The sequence below is a fragment of the Haemaphysalis longicornis genome, unplaced genomic scaffold (genome assembly GCF_048455015.1).
Source record: "Haemaphysalis longicornis isolate Haplotype H1 unplaced genomic scaffold, Haemaphysalis longicornis Haplotype H1 scaffold_3, whole genome shotgun sequence".
NCBI classification, from domain to species: Eukaryota; Metazoa; Arthropoda; class Arachnida; order Ixodida; family Ixodidae; genus Haemaphysalis; species Haemaphysalis longicornis.
In genome coordinates, this window is record NW_027526335.1 from 63,394,939 (window position 1) to 63,418,609 (window position 23,671).

Below are 23,671 nucleotides of genomic sequence, written 5' to 3' on the forward strand. Positions count from 1 at the left end.
CTTTATTCTCTTAGTAAAGTAATCGAAAAAAGTTTTGCTAGTCAACTAAATAACTATCTAACTAAATTCAACATTCTTAGGCCCTGTCATTTTGGTTTTCGTTCTGGCAGTTCCACTTACCTCGCACTTTTGTCTTTAACCGATTTCGTAAAAAAATGGTTTGACTTAGGTATCTTTGTTGGATCCGTTTTTTTTAGATTTTACTAAAGCTTTTGATACTATTAATCATAGTATTCTGTTCCTCAAACTTGAATCTTATGGATTAACCTTAAATGGATTAACCTTAAAGATTAGCTTTAAATTTCCTTAAGTATTTACTTACAAACAGGGAAGGTAGTGTTTGTGTTAATAGAGCGTATTCTATGACTAAAATAATTAATTAAGGTGTGCCGCAAGGTTCTATTTTAGGTCCCTTGCTGTTCATTATCTATATTAATGACCTTGCTGACTCTATTAATGCCTCACACTGTGTTCTATATGCTGACGACACCACAGTATCTTCGGCTGATAAATCTTTGTCCAACCTTCGTCTAACCTAAATATTGTTATGACTAAAGTAACTAAATGGTGCCTCATCAACCACCTAATAATCAATCCATCAAAAACTAAATTTATGATTTTTAGACCACCCCAGAAGCGCGTATCATATACTCCGACCATTTCACTGTGTTCGAATACCATAACCCCATGTGACAGTGTCCTTTTTCTTGGAGTGTTCATCGACTGGCATCTGAAATTTCATAAACACATTGATCACCTTACAAATAAGACGGCTTTTGGCATTCGAGCTCATAAAATTCCTCACATTTGTTTTCACGCCAAGCCCTTCTGTCTCTTTATTTTGCTTTCGTTCACAGTCATATCACATATGGCATTGTTGCATGAGGTAACACTTACGATTGCCATCTAGCTCCGTTACAACATATTCAAAATCAGGCTCTTCGTATCATTACTAACAGCTCAATCCGTGCTAACGCCAGTGTTTTTGCTTCAACAGAATGATGTCTTATCGGTTAAAAATTTATTCTATTACAACATAGGCACGTTTTTGTTTCAACTACGTATAATAATTTATCGTACCAATTTATTGACAGGCAACTATTACAAAATAACAACTCCACCAGATTCGCAGTCAACGAAAATTACTTATTACCCATAGTCCGTTCTAACTATGGTCAGATGGCATCCGCTTTTTCAGCTATCTTATTCTGGAATAGTCTTTCAGCAGGAGTGCAATCTTCATCATCATTCTTTTCCGTCAAACACATGCTAAAAACGTTTTTGTTGAATCGATGAATATATTGGTTTTATTATCTGTATTGCTCTGTTACTGTTCATTTCGTTGCCTAAGTTTCCTGAGTTCAACTAGATTGTATGTCTAGTGCAAATGTCTAGTTTATGTATTTTTTTTTGCTGCCAACTTTTTTACCTTGTTCGAATTCATTTTGCGCTAGTAATGTGCAACACGTATTTTTTTATAATTTTTCAGCTTTTTTCTCTCAATTTTGTTTAACCGAGTTCATTTATTTCTTATTGTACTCTTGCGCTGCCTAAGCTGTGTGCATTCATTTTAGTTGCTGTTTGTTTGGTTTTGCTGCTTTCGATGTATTCCTTATTTTGTAATAATTAATCAAGGGTCCCGTTGCAGTGTGTTGACTTTGGGACCCTTGTCTGTATACTAACTTGAATGTATTTTACACAGTTGAAAATAATAAAGAATTCAAATTCAAAATTCACATTCAACGACGCGCTGTAAACTTGCAAACGTTCCGTGTGGGCTGCCTGACGTGGTCACAGATACCAGCATAGAGCGCCTAAGAGCTGCTCGCCCGGCGCCGAAGGAGGTTGCATGAGATGAAAGTGTCAAGATTTAAGAATTACCATACAAGGGCTGAAGAAGATCCGGCGCCAAATTGTTCAAGTGCAAACGAACTTTTTTTTTTACTGGCTCGGTGCTTGGAAGCTTTCCCGTGTAATGTAGAAGACTGTGCAAGGGCTAACGACTCCTATGCCGCAGCGCTCCACGTTCATGGCTTTCGCTCCTCACCACAACACCCGAGAGCTCGTAGTAGCAGAAAACTTTTACGTTGGGATCGCCAGTGGAACAGGCCTTTCTAAATAATTGCTAACCGATGACCTTTCGGCAATGCGGTATGACCGGATTGACTTGCCGTTTTGCCGTTTTGCATGGAGGAATTGGAAGTGGCATGGGTGGTTTGCAAGCGATTGCCATTACCAGAGTCCTTCTTTGTCCCCGTACGAAACTTGGCAGGGAGTTTCATGACCAGAGAAGCATTGAAGGACTCTGCCATTACCTAAGCCGCAATTTCTCACCTTGGCAAGGACACCCGACAGCGCATTTCCAAACGCTTTGCTGCACAGCGTCGCACGTGACATCTCTTCGCGCGATCGCGCGATGCCGAACGGTAATTAAACGTGCTCATAGGCTGCGCTCCGAACGTAAAGCCGTCTACCACATGTCGCATCACTATTATTAAAAAAAGGCGTAGAATTGAGTTTAGAAACAAAAATTGTAAAAAAAAAACTGAAGTAAATCCCCTGACGCTCGAACCCCGGCCGTCAGCGCCAGTACCCAGTGCCCACCCACATATTCCGAACGCCAGGCTCTTTTTAGAACATGCTCAATAAACAAAGCGCGCGCAGTGACATCACACGTCACGTGGGGCGCACTGTGCAGCTAAGCGTTTGGAAATGCCCCTCCCGGCGTGACCTTTCCAAATATTTTCTTAACTGTGGCGCGATGGCTTAGTTACTCAAAGATAGAAATAAAGCCTCCTTTTTCCGCTCCTGAAACCTGGAAGCCACTCCTCCGGGAGCTTATTATTTGTAATGACAGAACATGGCCTAAGATCACCACTCTATACCCAAAGCAGTGCCCCCCAAGGAGGAGCCCTGCACCCAGTGGCACGGCCCTTCGACCAAGCGCACGTGCGCTTAATCGACGTGCACTTCATCGAGGGGCCGTGCCAATGGTATTCAACCTCGCACTGGTTGGCCTGGCAACCTCCCTTCTTAGAACTATGTAGAGCGTCGATATTCAAGAATGATATATGTGTCTGGGCATGTAACATGACTCGCCGGCATATGCGCGCGGCTGCAAAATGCCGTACTCTTGACCAATACATATCTACATATTTATGGATTTCGAGTATCTAGCAGCATATGCTCAGTGTTTGCGTTTGCACGAAAACCTATGTACGCATACTCTTCGTCTATATTAACGGAATCGTTTCTACGTGAAAAGTCACGTGTTTTGGTGTAGTGAATCGAACAGACCTTTTTTTCGAGCGCCCACGTAGGGTCTTGTAAGCAGATACTCCCTAAAGTGGACCGAATCCCACATCCCATCGTAGGCATTACACGATCAATGAACGTGTGAGTGAATATTGCAACTATGCAATGTCATTTTCTTGGGACGTCTGCGGTACAGCTTGCTTGCTGTTTCCGGTATGTGCGGCGCAAACGCCCAGATACTTCAGGGCACGCGCGCACTGTGGCCCCCCACAGCTGATGCCACCAGCAGAGACCATTGCTGTGGCTTGAGATCACCCGTTGCCGACTTAAATGACAGTAGGCACAGTCGCCCAGGCATCACAGGACCGTTCGGCCAAACTCAAGCAGGTCTACTTTGGCCGGTGATTTTCTGCCCGGCCTTTCTCCGGCAACCATGTTCAGCCCGTGTCCAAATGTGGGCCTTTTGGCCGTATACGGCCGTATTCCCATTACTGTCCAACGCCCAATGTCCGTTGGCCAGTCAACCGGCTAACGTTCATACGGCCAGATTCCAGCCGTAGGGCTCTGGCCATCCCAAAGCCACCCGTGTGCGGCCGAAGTACGGCCACCGGAGGACAGCCGAGATGCGGTCGTCGGACTCCAGCCGGACTAAAGCTGTCGGAAATTCGGCCGTGCTACGGGCATTGGAGTTCAGCCACAGTACGTTAACTGTACTGAGGCCGGTGGACGACCACTGCATGCAGCGCGAGCAGATCACGCAATCGCGCTGTGCAGCAACACAAACCCACCATTTTGGGTCCACTGCACCCATATCAAAGTGAGCCCGCGCGCAACCACGAGCCGTCCAGTCTTCAGCGCAGCCTTGCTTACTTGTCAGCGTCAGTTTACACTAAAATTAATTTATTCAAAAGTGCTCACAAATAGTCGTTCCTTTAATTGAGGTGCCTCTTTTACTGTCGAATACAGAAAATATTCATTTCTTAGCAGAGCTGGAATGGATCTATCGTCCAGGTCCTGATATCTTCTGTGGGGCGGCTTACCTGTAATAAAGAAGGAAGGAGGGGGGGGGGGGGGGGGGGGGAGGTGCGGAAGGCGCATACTTTAGTGGGTTGACTTTCACAAAGATGAAAGTGCCTCTTTAAGGCAATTTGTTTTAAGACAATACTTTCATGCTCTGACTAAATCAACTATTTTTACAAGAGCTGCTTGACCAGTTTTTTTGTATATAAAACCGGTGCGAATGCCTTTACGAAGCAGTTCGGTACTCCACAAAACACTCAACAGCATTCAATATAATTTCCTTCACACAAAAAGTATGTCCAGTATTTCCCCATTTTTCTTGCAAAGAAATTTTCTACTCGATCAACTTCTCTGACGATCTTTCACAGGGCTGATCCTAAGAGAGATCAAAGAAGTACTTTTATTTTCAATATATTTTTTATGTGGTTTTCATGACTTACGTGCACACCCCTTAATAGTCCAAAAGAACTTAATTTTCCTCTAAAGTCCTACTGCGTTAACGAAATTCTAGACGTGTCGCGAATGACGCCCTGCTTCAGGTGGCTGCAGTTGTATCCCTCTGTGTTCGCGCTAGGAAAGGCGTAAGACTAGAGTTTCATATTTTATTTCAAACAAATAACTTAGGAATAGTACTATTCATTCAGCAAACCTTGCATACTGCAACGAATAAAGAAATAAATAATTTATTGGTCAAGTTTGAATGCGTAGGGTTATCAATCCGTCGGAGGCGAGCTTGCTGTTCCGCAAGCCTATTTATTTATTTTAGTTATTTTTTTATACCTTCTTGCCTTTGCATACGTTACAGCAGGGAGATACACAACACTAAGCATCAAATATGAGACCAAATAACAAAATAATTCTACAAAACGCGGTGAAAATTGTCATTATAAACAGTGGATACATTACTGCGTGGAAGATAATTTCACTCTCGTATTGATCTAAGACCAAATGAATTGCGCAAGGCGTCAGCTTTAAAGGAAAGTTAATAATTTGCTATAAACTAGCGGTCCCACTTTGGGATATGTAGAATGGCGCTAGGATATACTTCTCCCCTTCTATTCCAGCTTTCGAATGACAGATATTACGAAAATATTTCAACCTCAGGTTTCGTCTATGATATTTCCCGTCTTACCATTTAAGTTTACTTTTACTTTCCCTCATCTTAAGCTGACAGTGCCAATACCTAATACGAATCGAACTGCCCTACTCGGTATGTTTTCGAGTGTATCAACCAGCTCTTTGCTGTAGGGATCCCAGAAAAAACATGTTGACTCCAACAGTAAGCACACATGAGTGAAATACGGTTGTTCTTTTAAGTTAAGTGGGGGTTCACTGAAATTTTATCTCGGAAAGCCAAAAACACGTGCATCCGTAACTTTTATGTTGTGAACGTGCTTATTTCTCTAAAAAAATAGTTAAATAAACTCCTATTTATTTATATTCCCCGGCCGTTCTTAAAGCAGTGTAATTTCCTGTATGCGTATTCAATTGGAATGAAGGCTTTCTTGTAAAATTGACGTTAACACACTTTTTAAGATTCAACGACTTTTCTGAATAAGCACTCCACGATCTTATTAAATTTGAATCATGCTTCAAGTATTCGCAATCACGTTCATTCGCATAGTCCTGTAAATTGCACAGTCATTCGCGAACATTCTGAACAAAGATTTGAGGCCACTAGTAATAACATTTATATATAACAGAAACAAAAGAGCGCCCGCAACTGAGCCTTGGGGAATTCCTGAGGTCGCGGAAATATATCCGGACGAACAACCATTGAGAGCGACCAACTGCTGTCTTAGAGAGATATACTCGGCTATCCATGCAATAACCGATTCATTCTGTTTATTGCCCGCAATGTACTAACAAGAAGGTGATATGAAACACCGTCAAATGCTTTTTAGCCGTACAAGAAAATAGTCAGCTACTTTAAGCTTATCTATTGCTAAAGCCAAATCGTGCGTGAATTCAACAAGCTGCGTTGAGCAAGAAAAACCTGACGAAAACCGTGTTTGCTAGGATGCTGGTGATTATGTTTAACCAAATGAGTCATATCCCAAGTGTAGCTAATCTCAATTCTAAACACCGCAACTAAATTAATATCCAGGCTTCGTCATTCACAAGGCTCTGTTATTATGGCAAATTCAAAATAACACTTGTTTCTAAATAGGCAGTCATAAAATCCCATGAAGTAACACAGTGCAGGGCACGAAGTTGAGCCTACCAATGCACGAGCTTAGCCTCTTATATAGTGCAACCAACAATATAGTGCAACTTTGTTTTTCGCAGTATTATTGTAAGAAGAATAGCCGGAAACTTGCGTTTCTGCGCGCCCTTGCCTTTCTTTGGTGGGGATTCCTTGACATGGCGCCGGTTGAGCTCCGGCGGGGTGGCCGCTTCCTATACGCCCTTTAAGGCCACTTATTTTGGTGAACCACCGCCATCTCGGGTCGGGCATCGCTGCGGGGTCGATGTCTCCAATGGTATCCATTTCTTGAGGGGGCGAATAGCCTCGAGCTGATGCGTCGACGAAGCTGACGGACGAGGCGTTGTAGCGGCTATGACTGGCGAGGCTTAGCTCACCCGTCGGCGTGGCACAGTCTTCTTGTGGCAATAAATGGCATTTCGATTACCTAAAACTTTCCCTGGTAATGTCCAGTGAGTCCTTGCACCTTTCCCGTTCACCTAGAACACTCATTACTGTTTGACAAACGTAGTTCGTTCATTTAAAACGTAGAAACACCGAGCGGATGAAAAACGTGTCTGCGCCATTCGGCACCCTAACGGCTCTTTCTTCACCCAGGGAAAAACCGGTCCTACATCGGCGGGTCTTCTTCCAAACACGTCTGTGCATGAATTCTCTGCGCCCAAACGCCCGCCGTTGTTCGCATAATGACGTATAACCTGATACCTTACGAAGGCTGGTCTCCTCTTGAACACCGGTTGCCGAAAATTCTGCGGCTGTTCGCTTGCCGTAATTCGGCCGAGGACCACTAACCGAATGAAAAACGTACATTCTCGGGCCGTAAGTCGGCCGGTCTCCATTATAACACCGGCTGCCGGAAGAAAACGAATATTCTGCCGCCGGACGCGCGGTTCACCGATGACAGAGCGAATGCGCGGCAGCCGCGCTCCGACCGGTCTCCTTTCGAACACCAACTGCCACAAGAATACGGATATTCTGTGGCCGGTCGCTTGCCGTGCTTCGGCTGAACACCGCTTCCCGAAGGAAAAGCGGATGTCCTAAAGCCGTACTTCGGCCGTTTTCTTTCTCAGCATGGGCAGCCGAAAGGGAACTGAATATATGGCAGCCGGGTAGGTGCCGTTGTGCGTCTGAACACAGGCGGTCGGAGAAATACCGAAGCGCTGGTTGCCGAATTTTGGCCGTTCATCGTATGATCAGTGGCTGCCAGAATCTGGATGCTGGCCGGACATGCCAGAAAGCGGCCATAGACGGGCCGGTCTTAGGACACACTTTCTGTGCCACCTGGGCAAGACCCATATTAGGCACCTTATCCAAGTGCTTGATACTCACCTTGTAGGTATACCAGCTCGCCTTCTGCGTTCGTCAGACGGAATGATAGTAGCTTACAGCCCCACCATCAATCCTCCAAACTACGCGCTCACAAAGAGGCCGCTCTTCCCTCTTCGCTGCATTGCCGCCTAGGCTGTGCCTTCATATTCTAGGCATACTGAAATGTGATCTACCAACATCATCGTTGTAGCAGCTGAGCAGCTAACTTTGATTTATGTTCATGAGACATACTGACCACATGCTCATCGGCAGAGAGGTACAAAAGGGGCACTTCCCCTCCACCACCCTCTTCCTCATTCTTCATAAGCCGCACTGCTCCACTCGTGCTTACTTAGTTTCCGCTGGTGATCAGAAATTTGTCAGAAAGTTCATTTATGGATGTTTTATACATATGAAAAACGCAGCAGTATAACAACGCAGAATTAACTGAATTAGTTTATTCTATCATCCGCACTTCGTTAATCAATTAACAATCTATATGGAGAGATGGACGGTTTATATGTGCAGCGGCGACTGTGTCTCTAGGTGTGGAAACAATTAGCGAGCGCCGGATAAAAGCGGAAGGTGTCCTTGTGGACCCATATTGAGAGACCGAGGACACAGGCGGACAGCTTTACAGAGAACTCGGCATGCCGCCATTTGGGGCACACCAAATGCAGCAGCCAAACACAAGGAAACTCGTGAAGAATATTTGTAGCATCTTCATTCCTGAGTCGAACCCGCTGCTATCGTCACAGGAATAAAAATTTGGGGACACTCGCGTATTTGTTCTACCTTTATTGTACCACCCAAAGGCGTTGGGGAAGCAATCACGTATTCTAGATTAGGAAGCTCTGCGAGACAATTAGAACTACTGCAATTTCCGCAACTTCGACTGTGAATATAGGCTGTGGCGTCGATCTTGGATGAACACGGACTTCAATGAACACCGAGTAGATCTTTGGCATTTCCTTAGAGTTCTATTACACTATCAGTCACGCATGGCAAATGGTCGCCTATTCTTCGTGACGATGTGTTGCATCCGTTTAGCGCGATTTAGCGAGTGAAAACGTGGCTTCGATCAACGACGATCAACAACCGCCTGGCTGTTCTCGGTATGCTGGCGCTGCATCGTGAAGAAACTTGATACGGAAGAGAAAAGAGCATTCGCAGAGATAACCAGTTTGTGATAGACGAGCTTGAGACGCATTATGCGCGTATTTACGAATGGGTAACGGTAAGAATGCGCTGCAAAAAGAAATACAAATATTTCGCTATCTTGCTGGCAACGTTGTTTGCTGGCAAAAGCAGTTGTTTAAAAATACTGTGCCCTCGATCCTTGTGACCAATAAAGTATAGCCGTTATGTACATAAACAGTTTATTGTTGTGATGTAGCGTTATTACCATTGTAACCATTGAGAACAGGCAATTTTTTTTAAATGCAGAGCATTTCAGTAACTCATGATGTCACCCGCGTTGACGTCCGTAGTCGTAGTCCGCACCCCTCCCCCTACACTATATAAAAAAATACTATCCGGCGCCTGGTTTCGATCCATCGACCCTGCGGGCGGAACGCAATGTACATAGTGCCCTACCCACTGCGCCACAAAGCCGACACAGAATGGGGGGCTACGAACGCGCCTTATATCCTTGACTCATTCAAACTACGTCAAGAAGCTGCTGATACAACGCATTCACTACCACCAACTCCCCAAACACTAAACGTTAATGCAATACACCCACCCCATATGCGACGCATTTACTCGAGTCCCCCTCGCGGGGAGATGGGCCCAATTTTTTCATTCTGGTCAGCCTGACCAGCTCCCGTTACGCTGATCAGATCTTTCTGGTCACCCGTATCAGGGCTACAGCCAAGGCCCAAGGGTACCTGGACTGAGGCGAACCCACCCCACCGAGTGACGGCTCAACCACCACCGTTTGCTCTATTAAATGCTTATTCTCTCTCTTCTACATGCGATTTCTTGGATGGTGTACAATTTCGTGTATATCATTTAACCGCGCTCCCTTCCATCTCGGTGGAATGGGTTTACCTCCCAGAAGAAAAACCGCAGACGCCCACACATACGTATACACAAGTACGCTCATTTCCCCATTCCCACGGATACAGAACTTACGACTCGTCTACTTCGCGTAGAAATAAGGCCACATAGGAGCCCGAACACTGAGTTACGGGGCTGGGCGAGGCTTGAACCACGTCCATGCAAGAGACCGTGAAACTGTGCCCTCTCTTAAAACTAACCACGGCTCAGAAAAACAGAATGGGGTGTTTCACGAGGGATAGCTGGAAACGTACGATGTCTCGATTTTTTTATTACGAAGGAAAATATGGCCCCTGAAGTAGGTGGCGTCCAACACTGGTGAGCATTTGAGGGCTTGAAGCTTTTGCCCTAAATCTGGTTGTTTTCCAAACGTCGCCGCTCCTGCCAGAGTGAAAACGCCTCTTCTCCCTCACAGAATAATGCGTCCCTTGTTCGGCGTATTATTAGATGTTCAACGTCACAATGCTGATGTTCAACGTTACCATGTTCAACGTCACAATGCTGATGTGCCTGTTTTATCAACAGTCTATGCCGATTACCTTTACGATAAGTGGGCCGTCTACAAACGCTGCCTTGTTTAAATACGTGAGTTCGGAGACGACACCCTTGGGGTAGAACCAAGTTCCCGAAATTTTGCTCCCCTCGCTACATTCTACGCCTCCCGGCGCTTCGGCCTTGTTGGCGTTCTTACGTGGCGGGCCACGTTTCTTCGACGCGGGGATTGACTGAACACCTGATTTCAAAGCACTTTCCATCATGTGACACATTGTGAGTCGCTCAGGTGGCTCCGAAAAGCACCACGAGCACCAATCATACTGACGTATTCGCATGGCTCGCAGTGTGCGCTATGAAGCCACGAAGGATGTGGGCTGGTGGAGCCACAAGCAGCTTACACTCATTTTGACCCGCATACTAGGCACAATTTTACTCGGCAATAAACGGGAGCAGTCGTGGTGTAAGGGCGAAGTGCTCGTCTCAAACACTGGAGGATATGGTTTGACTTTCAGGCCGAATTGTACGAAACGTTAAACTAAATATTTACTTTGTTTCCAAAAGCTTTGTGGGACACTTTATGTCAATCCAGGCTTTTTTGACCCGTTTTAACACAAAGATGTTTTATTACCGGATACACGAGGATTTCGCTGACGTCATATCCGTCACGGAAGTGACGCCAGTACAACTAATCAACTGGCCTGTAGAGGGTGCACCCTGCGCTCAGGGTCTTCTTGCGGGAAAACAACCTTTAGTACTAAAGAGTACGTTATATTTAGGGTTGTTCGTTTACGGGTTTTATATTTAACACTAAAGTGTATTATGTCGGGATACACCAAGGTTTCACTGACGTTATGTCCGTCACGGAAATGACGCCAGTACACCTCTACTGAAGCGACCCGCCAGCAGGAAGTTGCTCGCCAAGCACACCCACAAGACAGCCTCCGACCCGCAAATCATGCTCAGCTGCAGATTTCGCTGCACATTTCATTTTGTGTTTTAGTGATTCCTATGACAGAGGAATCAACCACAGTTTTGTTAGTTTGCTATGCGCCATTGGCCATTTTTGGCACTATCGGTCCGTCCCGCCGCCGTCGACGCCAAACTTTTGCCTGATGTTGCGTGTAATATTTCCGCATCAGTGCAGGACGAGAAGTCTGTGCCGCTAGATCTGCGAATTCCTTGATCAATAATCCTTCGCTTTCATAGAACTTTCATCTCCGGCCCCACAAAAGCAATCAGCTTATTCAGTATGGCTTTCAGGACGGAGATACAACAACCGAGGGAAAGGGTGTATGCCTTCTTTACAAGAAAGGCAGATGTCGTATACTTTACTAAATTCGACGATGGCATCTCACGTGAGAGAAATACAGGAGGCAAGCAAGCAGACTAGCGATTCCGGGGCAATGCATTTTTTATTTTTAATCACCTTCAGGTAACATCGCAAAAAAAGCGCGAGCAAGAATCCAGTCTTTTAATGGCCTTACCTCGGGAGGCGCTCGGTTGAAGCAGGGACAAATGGATCCCTAAGGGACGCTGCAGAGGCTTGACTCTTTTTTTCTGAGCTCAAGTGGAGCGTTCTACACCATGGAATTCTCCACGGTTCATTTGGGTCCGGAGGGACTTTGTTTTTATTCCTTACGGTTTGCCTGAGCGAATCCTTAATGAGGTAAAATGTGATATATAGTGATTTTCCCTCGCTTGCTTGGCACCAGCGCATTGTCTATGCTGCTCTTAGCAGAACCAGTACTCGAAAATTGCAGTTTGATTGAGCTCTGGGTAGCACGATGCGTCGATCCTTTGAGGGTGCAACCAGGACGCTGTGGAAAGAAAAAAAATCGTACACAGGTAAGGTAAGAAGAAGAAAAAGAAGAAGAAAAAAGAAGAAGAAGAAGAGGGAGAAGAAGAAGAAGAGGAAGAAGAAGAGGAAGAAGAAGGAGAAGATGAAGAAGAAGAAGATCGTTGTTGGAATGACAAGACCCAAAAACAAATGCATAGTTCACACGTTGCCACAGAAGGGTGGAGGAAGCTAATCGCACCAATATTTCCAATTTTATGAAAAAACTTCGTAAGTATCAAGCTCACAAAGAAAACATTATACGCATACCGTCTTTTTTCACGTTACGTCGACCAATGATGTGAATCAGAACATGCAATTGTGAGTATGAGAAACTATTCTGGCACCAAAAAGTTTTTTGTGTGGAGTGTAGTTTGTATCTGTGTTTCAAGAGTTTTGTCTCTGTCCTATTTGTCATTACTGTACATCCTTCATTCTTGTTGCCCCTGACCGAACTTCCTTAAGGTTGCATTTCCTACGAGGTTGTATTGCTGATGTCTATAGCAGCTTTTTTCGCTCGTACGGAGCTACTAGATATGGAATTTGCGTTGAAAAACTTGGTGTGACGTCCTGCATGATAACTGGCTTATTGAACCAACTCTGAATTCTGCTTTAATAAATGGTCTAAGTATTGTGCTTGTGCAACGACACAGTCTCTGGAGCAAGCTGAACAGTCCGGAAGCATCATCAGTGCACACAAAGTACACTGACAAGCACAATCACTCGGCGTAGTAAACAAAACTAATCAAGGTTGCTCTTAACATAGTCTCTTCCACGACTCGACAAACTGAACCAATTTAATAATTTTGAGTGGGGAAACATGAACTGGTGTTGCGAAAGTGTAGCGCTGAGCTTGACTTACAGGTGGTTGTTTTGCCATTTAATGTTACTAGCACTAAATGTACATGGTAAATAAATGGTTTTATAAGCAGTATGGAGTGCGCCCCGCGGTCAGGCGTAGGTCGTTGCTGTTTAATTATAGCACTTTATGTAACACGTACCGCGTTGCCATGCTGTTGGTTTCAGGTGACGTTCAAGAAGCTCATAGGCGACGTGTCGTTCGGCCAGTTGTCACTCTTCTTCACGCTCATCGGGTTTCTCAACCTGCTGCTCATGTGGCCGGTCCTGCTGGCTTTGTACCTGCTGCGATGCGAGACGATCGTGTGGAGCCGGATGCCCTGGGGAATGCTCGCCGGTGCTGGAGCGCTGTCCTTACGTGAGCTGAAACTCTGTATCCTTCCTTCCTTCCTTCCTTCCTTCCTTCCTTCCTTCCTTCCTTCCTTCCTTCCTTCCTTCCTTCCTTCCTTCCTTCCTTCCTTCCTTCCTTCCTTCCTTCCTTCCTTCCTTCCTTCCTTCCTTCCTTATTAACATTCTAAGTTTCCTAAATACAGGAAGCTATATTGGGCCAGGGACAAAAGGTGCCAAACCGCATTTGGGTGGGTTCCTGACCCCGTGCATTCTTCATGTCGAAAAGCATAAACAAGCATAATTACAATGAGAACACAGATACAAAAACCTACGCATATGCCCAGCTTCCGGGGATTACAAAAATGGAGATGCAGTCCAAAAGGAAACTCAATGTAGGTTAAGCAAATTCAGGAACTCGTAAACATTACACAGAAAACAGAAACGAAGCCATTGCTTTCCTGAAAGGAATAAGAGATGGAAAAGAAGTTCTTGAAAGCCTTATTCGCGTAATTGGAATAGCTATTGGAAGATACGATAAGTCTGCCAATCAGTGGTGTTACCGCATGGCGTGGGGTGTTATCGGATGAATACTACATGCTTCTTGTTAAGTTAGGCATACGTGCTGACAGACGAGGTCGTTCGTGCGAGGGAGGGGGTAGTCCAGGGTGCGCTTTGTTAATAACAAAAAAGAACGACTTGTATCCCGCCAATCTGCACAGACACTTAATTTTCCTAGGTTACATGTGTGTCAAAACAGTTGAAAAATAACAGAGCGATGCAACACCTTGTATACGTTTCAGTGAGCTGAACTTTTAGCCATAGCTTTTCAACATACAATGAAATGTTCCCCGAAAGTCAACGGAGCTGGCAAAATTTGCTGCGAAGTTTGCAGCGAATTCTGCTTTTTCTTCGTGGTCTTTGTTGTATCAGTTGCAATATGTGGTAGAAAAATGTCAGGGGTAAATCGTTTTAATGATGAGGCATACATTGCATACGTTCCTCCTGTGTGCTTACTCCACTATTGTAATACCTTTATGAAGAAGTTATTGTTTTTATACAGGCACAAGAAAGGCACGCAAGTAAAGTTCAGGTTTCTAACATCACAAACTTGACGTCAGTAAATGTTCTTCTTTGGTATCTGCTATTGTGCCTCTAGTTCCAACACTGCTGGCGCCGACGACCCCGAGATTAGATAGGCCATCCAATTGCTCATTTGAACTGCATACATGAATAATGAGCAGTGACCTCAACAGGACTATTTAAAGCGTCGCCACTACGTTGTGCAGTGAGGCACCCACTCAGTCAGCGGCGGGCACCGGCTAAACGACGACTCAAGTGGTGGATGCTTCTTATCCCAAGTTAGCTGCTTGGCAAAGCCGCAAGTACCTGGCACCAGGGCAAAACCAAGGATCCTACTTTAAGACATCATACCTCACGTTTCCTTCGGGTTGCAGAAAGCCGCCTACCAAACATACGTCACTCAGCACGCGCATCGATGGGATTGGGTACATTCATAACAGATTCGCTCCCTGGGGCGAACACTTCTCCTGTCAGCTTGGTATGTTCGACAACCCTCTTTGTGCAAGAAGAAAAGAAACACAAGAAATAAAGGCTGGCAAAACACTGCAAAACATACCATAGCGCCGCACATATACAGGAGCATGCATAAAAACTGCTCGGCGCAGCGCACCCTTCGTGCATGACGTCGCCAAGCCAGCACGTCGGTGGGTGACCACCAGTTGCTCGAATTGAGCCTTGGCCGTCTTTGGAGCGGCTACATCTATGCCCTGTGACAAAATAAACGTTATAAAAACATTGACAATAATTCCGGCTAGTAAGGGGCAGTGATACACACCGGTGCGAAGCAGGATACGAATCAGGCCGGAAATCATTTTGGTCATAATAGCCTTTTAGCGTAATTTTTATTTGATTAAAGTGCAAGTTGGACGATACCATCAGCTCACCTATTCTGCCGAAGGTGCGTGTTTTCCATAAACTGTGTAGAGCCATTAGAAAAAATAGGTAATAAGGCACATCATCGCAGGGAGCTACAAGGGTACCGCACACCGTGGGGTGTTAATTCAAAGTATTTTTGTCGTGTCCGTTGATGCACACCTCAGGAAAATATACTGTTTTTGCAGTCGATGAAACAATTCTCAATTGTTTTTGGAGCGTCACAAAGTTTACAGTTACCTATTACGCTGCCATGTTTTAACGGGCAAGGTTTCCGTATGTAGCTTGTAAAAGAAAGATTTTGTACAAGATGAAAGAGGCATTATCCAAATTCGCTTAAGGACATCATGACCGGGTAAACCACCCTAAAGAGGTCTGGAGACGGGTGCAGGGAATAGCATTAATATTTAACCTCTGTATTGTGTTTTGGCGGCACATCAAAGAAATAGTCTGTGGAAAAACGAGCCGATAAAAATCTGACAAAAGGACATAGCGCATGCATGAATGCCACAGACATGAACGTAAGGGAAATTTAGAAGATAAAATATTACCAGGAAGAACATCCACAAAATTCACTTTACAAAAGGCTATAATAATCGGATGAGATGAGTCACGGAGAAACGGAAAACGCGCGATTGGTTGCCTCGAATAGGGATGCGCCAGCCCGAGCTCTCCCGCACAGACGGGCCTATCCCGCCTCATAGGCTCCATAAAAAACGATCGTACAAATGTCGCGAAGGTCCTGTGAAAACTCTGAATGGGGAGCCGCGTGCAGTACAAAATTTCTAAAATACACGTCAATTTTGTAGCCGGAAACATGTTACTCGCCTTAGCTCTTCCGAAACTTCAAAGATTATGCGGCACAAAACTCTTAGCAAAACGGGGGAGTGTTTCCATCCGTTCCCACCAGTATCTTGAGATATTCTTGTAGCAGTCTACTGGTACACGCCAACGTATTTTGGTGGCCGACATGACCGTTCAATGCCTGCATATTGAGATGAGGTGAGCGCCCATGAACCAAATAAATGGCCGGAACTCTTAGTAAAGTAATTTTAGCAACTGAAAGAACCCCGAATTCTTCGAGGTTGGCTTGTCAGCACAGAAGAACGCGGGGTCATCGGCATATGCCAAGACCTTAGGCTCATTGTCCAAAACATTAAAATTATGAACGTTGGGAAACTGAAGAGCTGGCAGGAATAGCAGCTTTAAGAAAAGGGAAAAAAGAAGTGGGGACAGAGGACGCCATTGTTTAACCGACGATCATATTGCCACAGACTTCCAGAGGCGCCCATTAAAAATTAGTCTAGATGAACGGTCATAATAACAAAAGCGTACGCCGTCCAGAACAACTGAACCAATGTTCACATGTTCAAGGAGTGGAAACAAAAACGACTGGTGCACAAGATCAAAACTTTTAGAAAGTTCACTCTGAAGTAGCGCAAACTGCTCGTAAGTGCCGGTGCAAAATGTAGGCCGTACGAACAATGTGCAGATTGGTCTGTACTTAACTTCCATAGAATCCGCATGTCTGCTGAGAACCTGTGAGCATACACATTGGAAATTGAAGTCGGTTGGACATAAACTTCGAAAAAAATTTCTAATCCACATTAAAGAGTGTGATTGGCTTGTAACCATCAACTGAAAGCAGTTTTTACTTTTCTATGGACTTCGGAATTAAAACAGTGCAACTTCGAGTGAATGATGGGGGAAGAGAATTTATATCAAGGGCACGAGTAAAACTGTTCAGGAGAACGGGTCACAAAAGAGGCTCAATGACTGTAAGATCCTCGAGAAATTCTGTCAGGGCCAGGGAACTTGGAAGTGAGAAGCTGATCAACAGCATTTTCTATTTCCGCCAAGGAAATAGGACACGTATTCGTGAACAATCATCATATGATACAGGCGTAATAAGGGACATAAAGCGGTGCACAACATCGCTGTTAAGGCTACCAGATGTAGATGTCGCGAAACAACTTTGATACAACTTCTTCCTTAGTGTTGACAAGTGACCTTTAGAGTGGATCTGGCCTATAAACTTAACCGCCGGGCGGCGACGCAAAATAGCATGGCCTGGCGAGTAGGACTCTCGCAATACAGGACAGATTATTACGGAACGCGTAATGGCTCATCTGTACCTCAATGTGTCATACTGTTGAAGATGACACTTCAAAGTAGCAATTTTTTCGAGACACGTACCTCGCTCCTTGCTTTACAATTAGTATAGTTGATACAGGCCCTTTGTAAGTAGCTGTTCCTCACACCGTCTATGATAGTTGTTTGCCGAAGCTGTCTAAATTGCGAGCCCGCGAACTTAATGAAGGTACATTTCGCAGGCAGCAAATAAAGGCAATTCCGTCGACAAACAACGTGTCAATACTGAGCGTACATTGCTGTAAAAAGGATTAATCTTTTAGAAGCGGTGAAATAGGTTTGCGAAGTTCCCATTGCGGTCGATAGGCAGAACGAGCGCTTCCACCTTGATGCAAGACAACGGGGCAGTGGTCAGAAAAAGGCACCGGTTTAACATTGGAAGTAGGGTTGCTGCAAAAGGGCGCTTAAGAAATGTAAATGCTGTCAAGACGAGCACGGGACTCTCCTACAAAATGTGTGAACGAGCAAGGAGCTCAAAACGGCACTCCGGTGTCAACTAGCCCAGCAGTTGTAAGAAGAGAAGACAAGACCTCAGCGCTCCTGTCCCGAGAAGTAGGCGTCCATGTACGGTCACCCGGGCTCGCAAACGCAGTTGAGGTCACCCATCGAAACAAGAAATGGACCCGTGCATTAATAACTGGAAAATTTCTCGAAAAACAGGGTTCGCTTGACCCGTTCATTGAGTACGTACATGTTGATAAGATGCCATAGTGCCACAGAGAACGAAAGATAAAACAAGTCAACCGCCTCTCACCATCCACATTATACATAACGGAAGAATAGGACAGATCCTTCCTCGGAATAAGAAACATCCGGCTAAGAGACCTACTGAGTGCGACACAACCACTTTGTAATCTGAGAGGAAAGATCGAAAGCTTTCTCAGTCGCCTCCACACTCTCAATTATCGTCTCCTAAACAGCAATAAAACCTAGACGATTTTGGTACAATAGTTTTGCCAGCTGCAGCTGTTTCTAACGAGTCCTCAACCCATACACATTCAAAGTTTGAAATTTCGGTTGCACAGACACCATGTTGATTATACCTTATATGTTCATGTCATCTATATCGGACCATGAGGTAGAGAGTCCACCTGACCGTTTTCTGGTTATACAGTGAAACCCGGTTATAGCGAACTGTAATATTCGCCGCAATTAGTTCGATATATACAATAGTTCGATATAGCGCAACCCGGCTATAACGAGTTTTTGTTACGAGTTCGCAATACGCGGAACACCCCATCCCCTTCCCCGCATGAGGAAACTAACACAATTTGAGGTATGTCATTACCATACACAAAATTACAATCCATTTATTGCAAGCAGTAAGGCTACTTTCTACCTCAACTGCCAACTTCACAAGAAAGAAATGATTCTAGTTTTCACTTTCATTTTGGCGGCGTCGTCAACTAGAACAGCATTCGAGTCGGTGTCCTTCAGTATCGAAGCAATAATATTTGGGCATATCAACTGCCGAAAGCGCTTTATAAAGCATTGGACTGCTTCACGGTGTAACCGTGACTGCTTTCACTCGCGACATCGTCGGCCTCTTTGGAGCTTTCAACAGCACCAACTGCCATGACATCGACGACGTGTCTGTATCAGAGGGGCTCATAGTGACGGCAACCTGGTCGTCGTCGACGACACTCAGGAAATCCCCGAAGGAATTCTATGGTCACGTTTTATTGTACGCAGTTGCAGTCATGAACCATTTTCAACTAGCACCGCTTTCCACTCTGATTCAGTTACGGAAAGTCCCGGGCGTCACGTCGCTCCATGTGAGGCTCAACGTCTCAACCGCGGCCAATCAACATCTCAATTACCGTTTTCAGACCATGCATTTCGGCAATCTAGGTTCACCGAGTTCGATATATCCGATGTGAACTTCGTTATAAGGAATATGTTTTGCATGTATTTTCATTACTGATGTGTTTTTGTTCGATATATAGCATAATTCGCTCTATCTGGGTTCGTTATAATCGGGGTTGACTCTACTAGAGTTTGATCGACGGGGCTCCCCTTTTTTTCTGTTACTACCTTTCCTGGCCCGAGAACTGTCTTGCGTGACACCAGCTGGGGAGTTTGCAGATATGCCGTCAGCGAGATCCTTAGCCGTTCACGACGCACGTCGTTTTGTGGTGATGCCTGGCATGGTAGCAGGACGAGGCACCGCAGTGGTTTCATGCACACTAGGATCAGGGAGAACACCCTCAGGTACATGTTGTCGTGCGGCAAAGATGTCATCAGCTGAAGGACCACTGTCACAGACAGCAGAGGAAACTTTACCCGGGAGTTATCCTCATGTCTCCACACAAGGCATAGCATCGACCGGGGTAGGAACTAACACAGCCGCCGGCGCACTACTAACGGCGCCTGTATGCACTTCACTGGCAGTCAATGGGGTAGAGCCTGCAGTACTGATTCTCACAGCAGCTGGAAGATAACAAGCGCCCAGGACCTTTTAAGCGTCCATAATGTGTCACCGCAAAGCGTCGTCAGGGGGTGTGATCCGTGTCGAAGCTTATCTGCGTACGTCACCACGCACTTCTCGGCCATGCGACCAAACTTGCGGCAGCGGTTACAGCGCCGTGTACGGCAATGACGCCGGATATGCCCCACGCCTTCGCAGCGCACACACAGGGGTGGCTAACCTATATTCAAGGCAAGGCTCTGAATGCCGCAGACAGATAGTACTTGAGGTACATCGCTCACATCAACACTATCCACAAGCTTCACAACGACGTCCCTGTTATGCGTGCGCATGTGTTCCAATCGCGAGACTCTCCAGCTTTCCATTGAAATGGACATGACCGTGCCGTACGGCTCAAGTGCTTCACGTATGTACATGTCCTCGAGACGCTCTGAAAGCCAAAGAAGCTCATGCGCACTTCCTTGGTCTCCGGGTCAATAACCATGCAGCGACGATCTTTCATCATTAATTATCCAGCACTTATAAGCTTCACCTTGGACGCAGCGGATCGACAAGTCACCATGCAGACATGAGACATTTGAAATTGTCCGCTAAAACGTATATCACTGAGAGCAATTATGCCTTTCAGACCATTTCTGATATTTTGAGCATGGTTTGGACTTGGCTGCGGGGTCTAGCGCATGCTGACGCGCTCGACTGTGGGAGAGATGTGAAAGCCTGCGGACGAAACGATCCGGGCCTGCTAGTTATGGAGAACTTTCAGCTGGAAGTTTGGAAATATATGTGAGGTGCAACAGCCGGCTCTCCGGCGAAAGGAGAGAGGCCGCCAGCTCTGCTATTATTCCAGCCTTCCACCACTAGTGCAAGTTGCGCAAATTTTTAAATCTACTTTAATCCATCTTACTCCATCGTAGTCCTTCTTAATCTATCTTAATTCACTTTTCTCATGGTATTTTATCTTAAGTTATCCTAATCCACCTTATTTTATTTCAACCGACACCAATTATTAGTAATCCGTCAATATACCTTCCATACGGTACATCTCTATGCGTCCAAATCAACCTGTATTTTTTCTAGTCCATCGTAATCAGTCTTATTTCATACAATAACCCTAATCCCACTATTATGAACCGTATTACGACAATAATTTATTTTAATTCGTTAGAATTTACTCCCTAACTGCATTTCAATTCACACAATCTTTTTTTAACGTACTTTAATTTGTCTTAATCCACTCTTTTCCCTTACTAATCATTGCCATCATTCACCAATCAATCATTATTCTATATGATTCATTTTAATCCACATTTAGCCAATGCAGTCCACGTTAGTCCCACCTTACAACATCACTATGATCATCACTATGAACCACAAGTTTAGTATTAATAACTAGTAATTAGCTGCAATCTCGTGTATTACATATTCATTGATTGACATGCACCAGGCAAAAATGGCTCGCATTTACACTCACATATACTATACACTATCGCATATCGCATTAACACTATTGAATATAAGCGGAACCTATGTGGCTAGGGTTCCATGTATTTTTAAGGTCCACGAACGAGAGCTCCCGAGGCTCCGCGTGTCTTAGCCATGTGATTTACCACGAAGAAAAATATGTGTCGTTATTTTAGAGCCAAGAAATCTTGCATGGTACCAGCTGCTGAGTGTTACTTGTTTGTTGTCTTGTAGTTCCCACGGTAAGAAAAGACTTCTAAAGGATGTTTGTGTACCTCTTTTCTTTCAGTAGCGAACCTGCTAGGAAACTTTGGCATTGTCTGGACGTTCGAAATATTCCTCACGCTTGGACTGGCGTTTGCAGTGCCAATTTCTGCGAGTAAGTAACCTGTTTCATGGCCTTTGCTGCGATACATTTTTATGCGATTTTGGCTGGAACTGGCAATAGAAAAGAATTTTTCTTACAAATGAAGACCCGTAGTCCTCATACTGCTGCGCAGCTAGGACGAAGTCAGCAGTTGTTTCAAACACAATAAAACAGAATCAGCAAGCACAAGCTCGTTAGAATAGCTACATAAATGTTCAGTTTTGAAAAGTAAGTAGACAAGATGGCAGGGTCACCGGTTCCAAAACGCTCTCTTTATCAGCAGATAGGTTGCAGCTCATATTACTACACCCATGGCAATATTACTAGAGTTGATTTGTAACGGGATGTGATGACATCAGGGACGTCCCATGCACTAGAAAGTTTCGTCACGATTCTAAAGATTGCCGAAGCAAGGCGGTCCGAAGGAGATTATTCGATAAGTTTGCGTCGACAAGCGTCGACAAGCGTAGAGGAAGTGGTGGCAGCATCCTGGAAAAGCTGAATTAGGGCACCAACCAGTTCGAGGGTGAGTGCGAGCAACCGGCCGGGTATCTGTTACCTGGTGGAACTTACATCTGGCGATAATGTTGCTTCAGGGGGTCGCGTGTTCATCGGTATGAAAAGCGGGATGTACAGTCACGGACAAATGAAATTCAAACACACAAATATGAACCAGAACACGCAAAATTGAAAAATATTGTTTGTAGAGGTCCAATAATGGCGCGCTGTTGGTATATTTGAAAAGCCACAATTCCCAACTTTGTTTTTGTAACTAAGCCACGCGTCATTCTAACTTACATGGAAAAACATCGCGCTATTTGTGTGTTCTGGTTCATATTTCCGTGTTAGCATTTCATTTTTTTATGACTGTACTATGCTGCTTCAGAAGGAATTCACATTACCACAAATAAAGAAAAGTGGCTGGCAAAGTCAGCAAGCCCGTGCGGAGCATCCATGTCTACCTAACACGGAACAGCGATGAAGGACATGCTAAAGATGGAGCAAGCAAACTTCAATGGTGGTAGCATCTTAAACACAACATTTATGTCCCTGCATTGGTAGAGACTAAACATCTGTCACCTCGAAAAGCACACTGTCTTTTTAATGTTGGGTACAATTAACCCGAGCGATAAACGGGTTTAAGTACTTTGAAAGTATGTCGAAGGATTCCAGAAAATATTTCTGCAAACTTTGCGTACGATCGTGCGAAGGGAAAGTTAACGACTTGATTTAAATTTGGGTGTAGAAGGAAGATAAACCTAAGCAGTGGCTTCACATCTCTGCCATTTCCGCCCTGACTTCGTTGTTTTTGATACACGCAGGTAAGAACGAAAGTTAATGCACAATTAACCATTGGAAGAAAATCTTTTTGGGGCTTTTAACTTATCTTCGCGCAACTACTGCTTTGGTTATTTTACTGTAGGCTTTCTAGCATCCGTTTTTTTGGGTAGTAAAAGGCATTTAGTGGTAGCAAATAAGCTCTAAATTTTTGTGCGAGTGGGCGTTTTGTCCGTACTCATGAGTAACCCTAGGCACCACACGTCCTTGAGCCCCGCGGGATCCTAAACTACCTTAAGTGTGATTAAAAAATTGTTGGCCGGGAAATATTTAAAATGTTTGTGCTGTATACACATATTTCATGTTGTATGAAGAACAGGAGCCGGGAGCAAATGCGCCCTGATCGCAGGCATTGCCCAAACGTAAACCACAAACGACAACAAAAAATATAGTTGCTTTGATAACTAACCTAAAGGCTTTTTTTCGTTCAAAGAGAACAGTGCATCATGTCATATCTGGGATATATCTTGGAAAGAACTCTGCTCAAATCGTCGGCAAAGAGGACTCTATTACTACGCCAAGTTTTATTTACTTGTCGTAATTACTTTACAGTGAAGTTGTAAACATTACACAACTCTCGTCTGCTGTCCATTTATGGCCGTCTAC

General features: G+C 44.8%; 1 protein-coding gene across 3 annotated transcripts in view; it reads left to right on the forward strand.

Annotated features, from left to right (window-relative positions):
• LOC144174533 (solute carrier family 35 member F3-like) overlaps positions 1-23,671 on the forward strand; it is a 352,239-nt gene that overhangs the window by 325,012 nt on the left and 3,556 nt on the right. For all 3 annotated transcript variants that reach the window (XM_077703284.1, XM_077703286.1, XM_077703285.1), the window contains 2 exons: positions 13,206-13,395; positions 21,650-21,739. In XM_077703284.1, the coding sequence (XP_077559410.1) occupies positions 13,206-13,395; positions 21,650-21,739 (280 nt within the window). The remainder of the gene's footprint in view (positions 1-13,205; positions 13,396-21,649; positions 21,740-23,671) is intronic.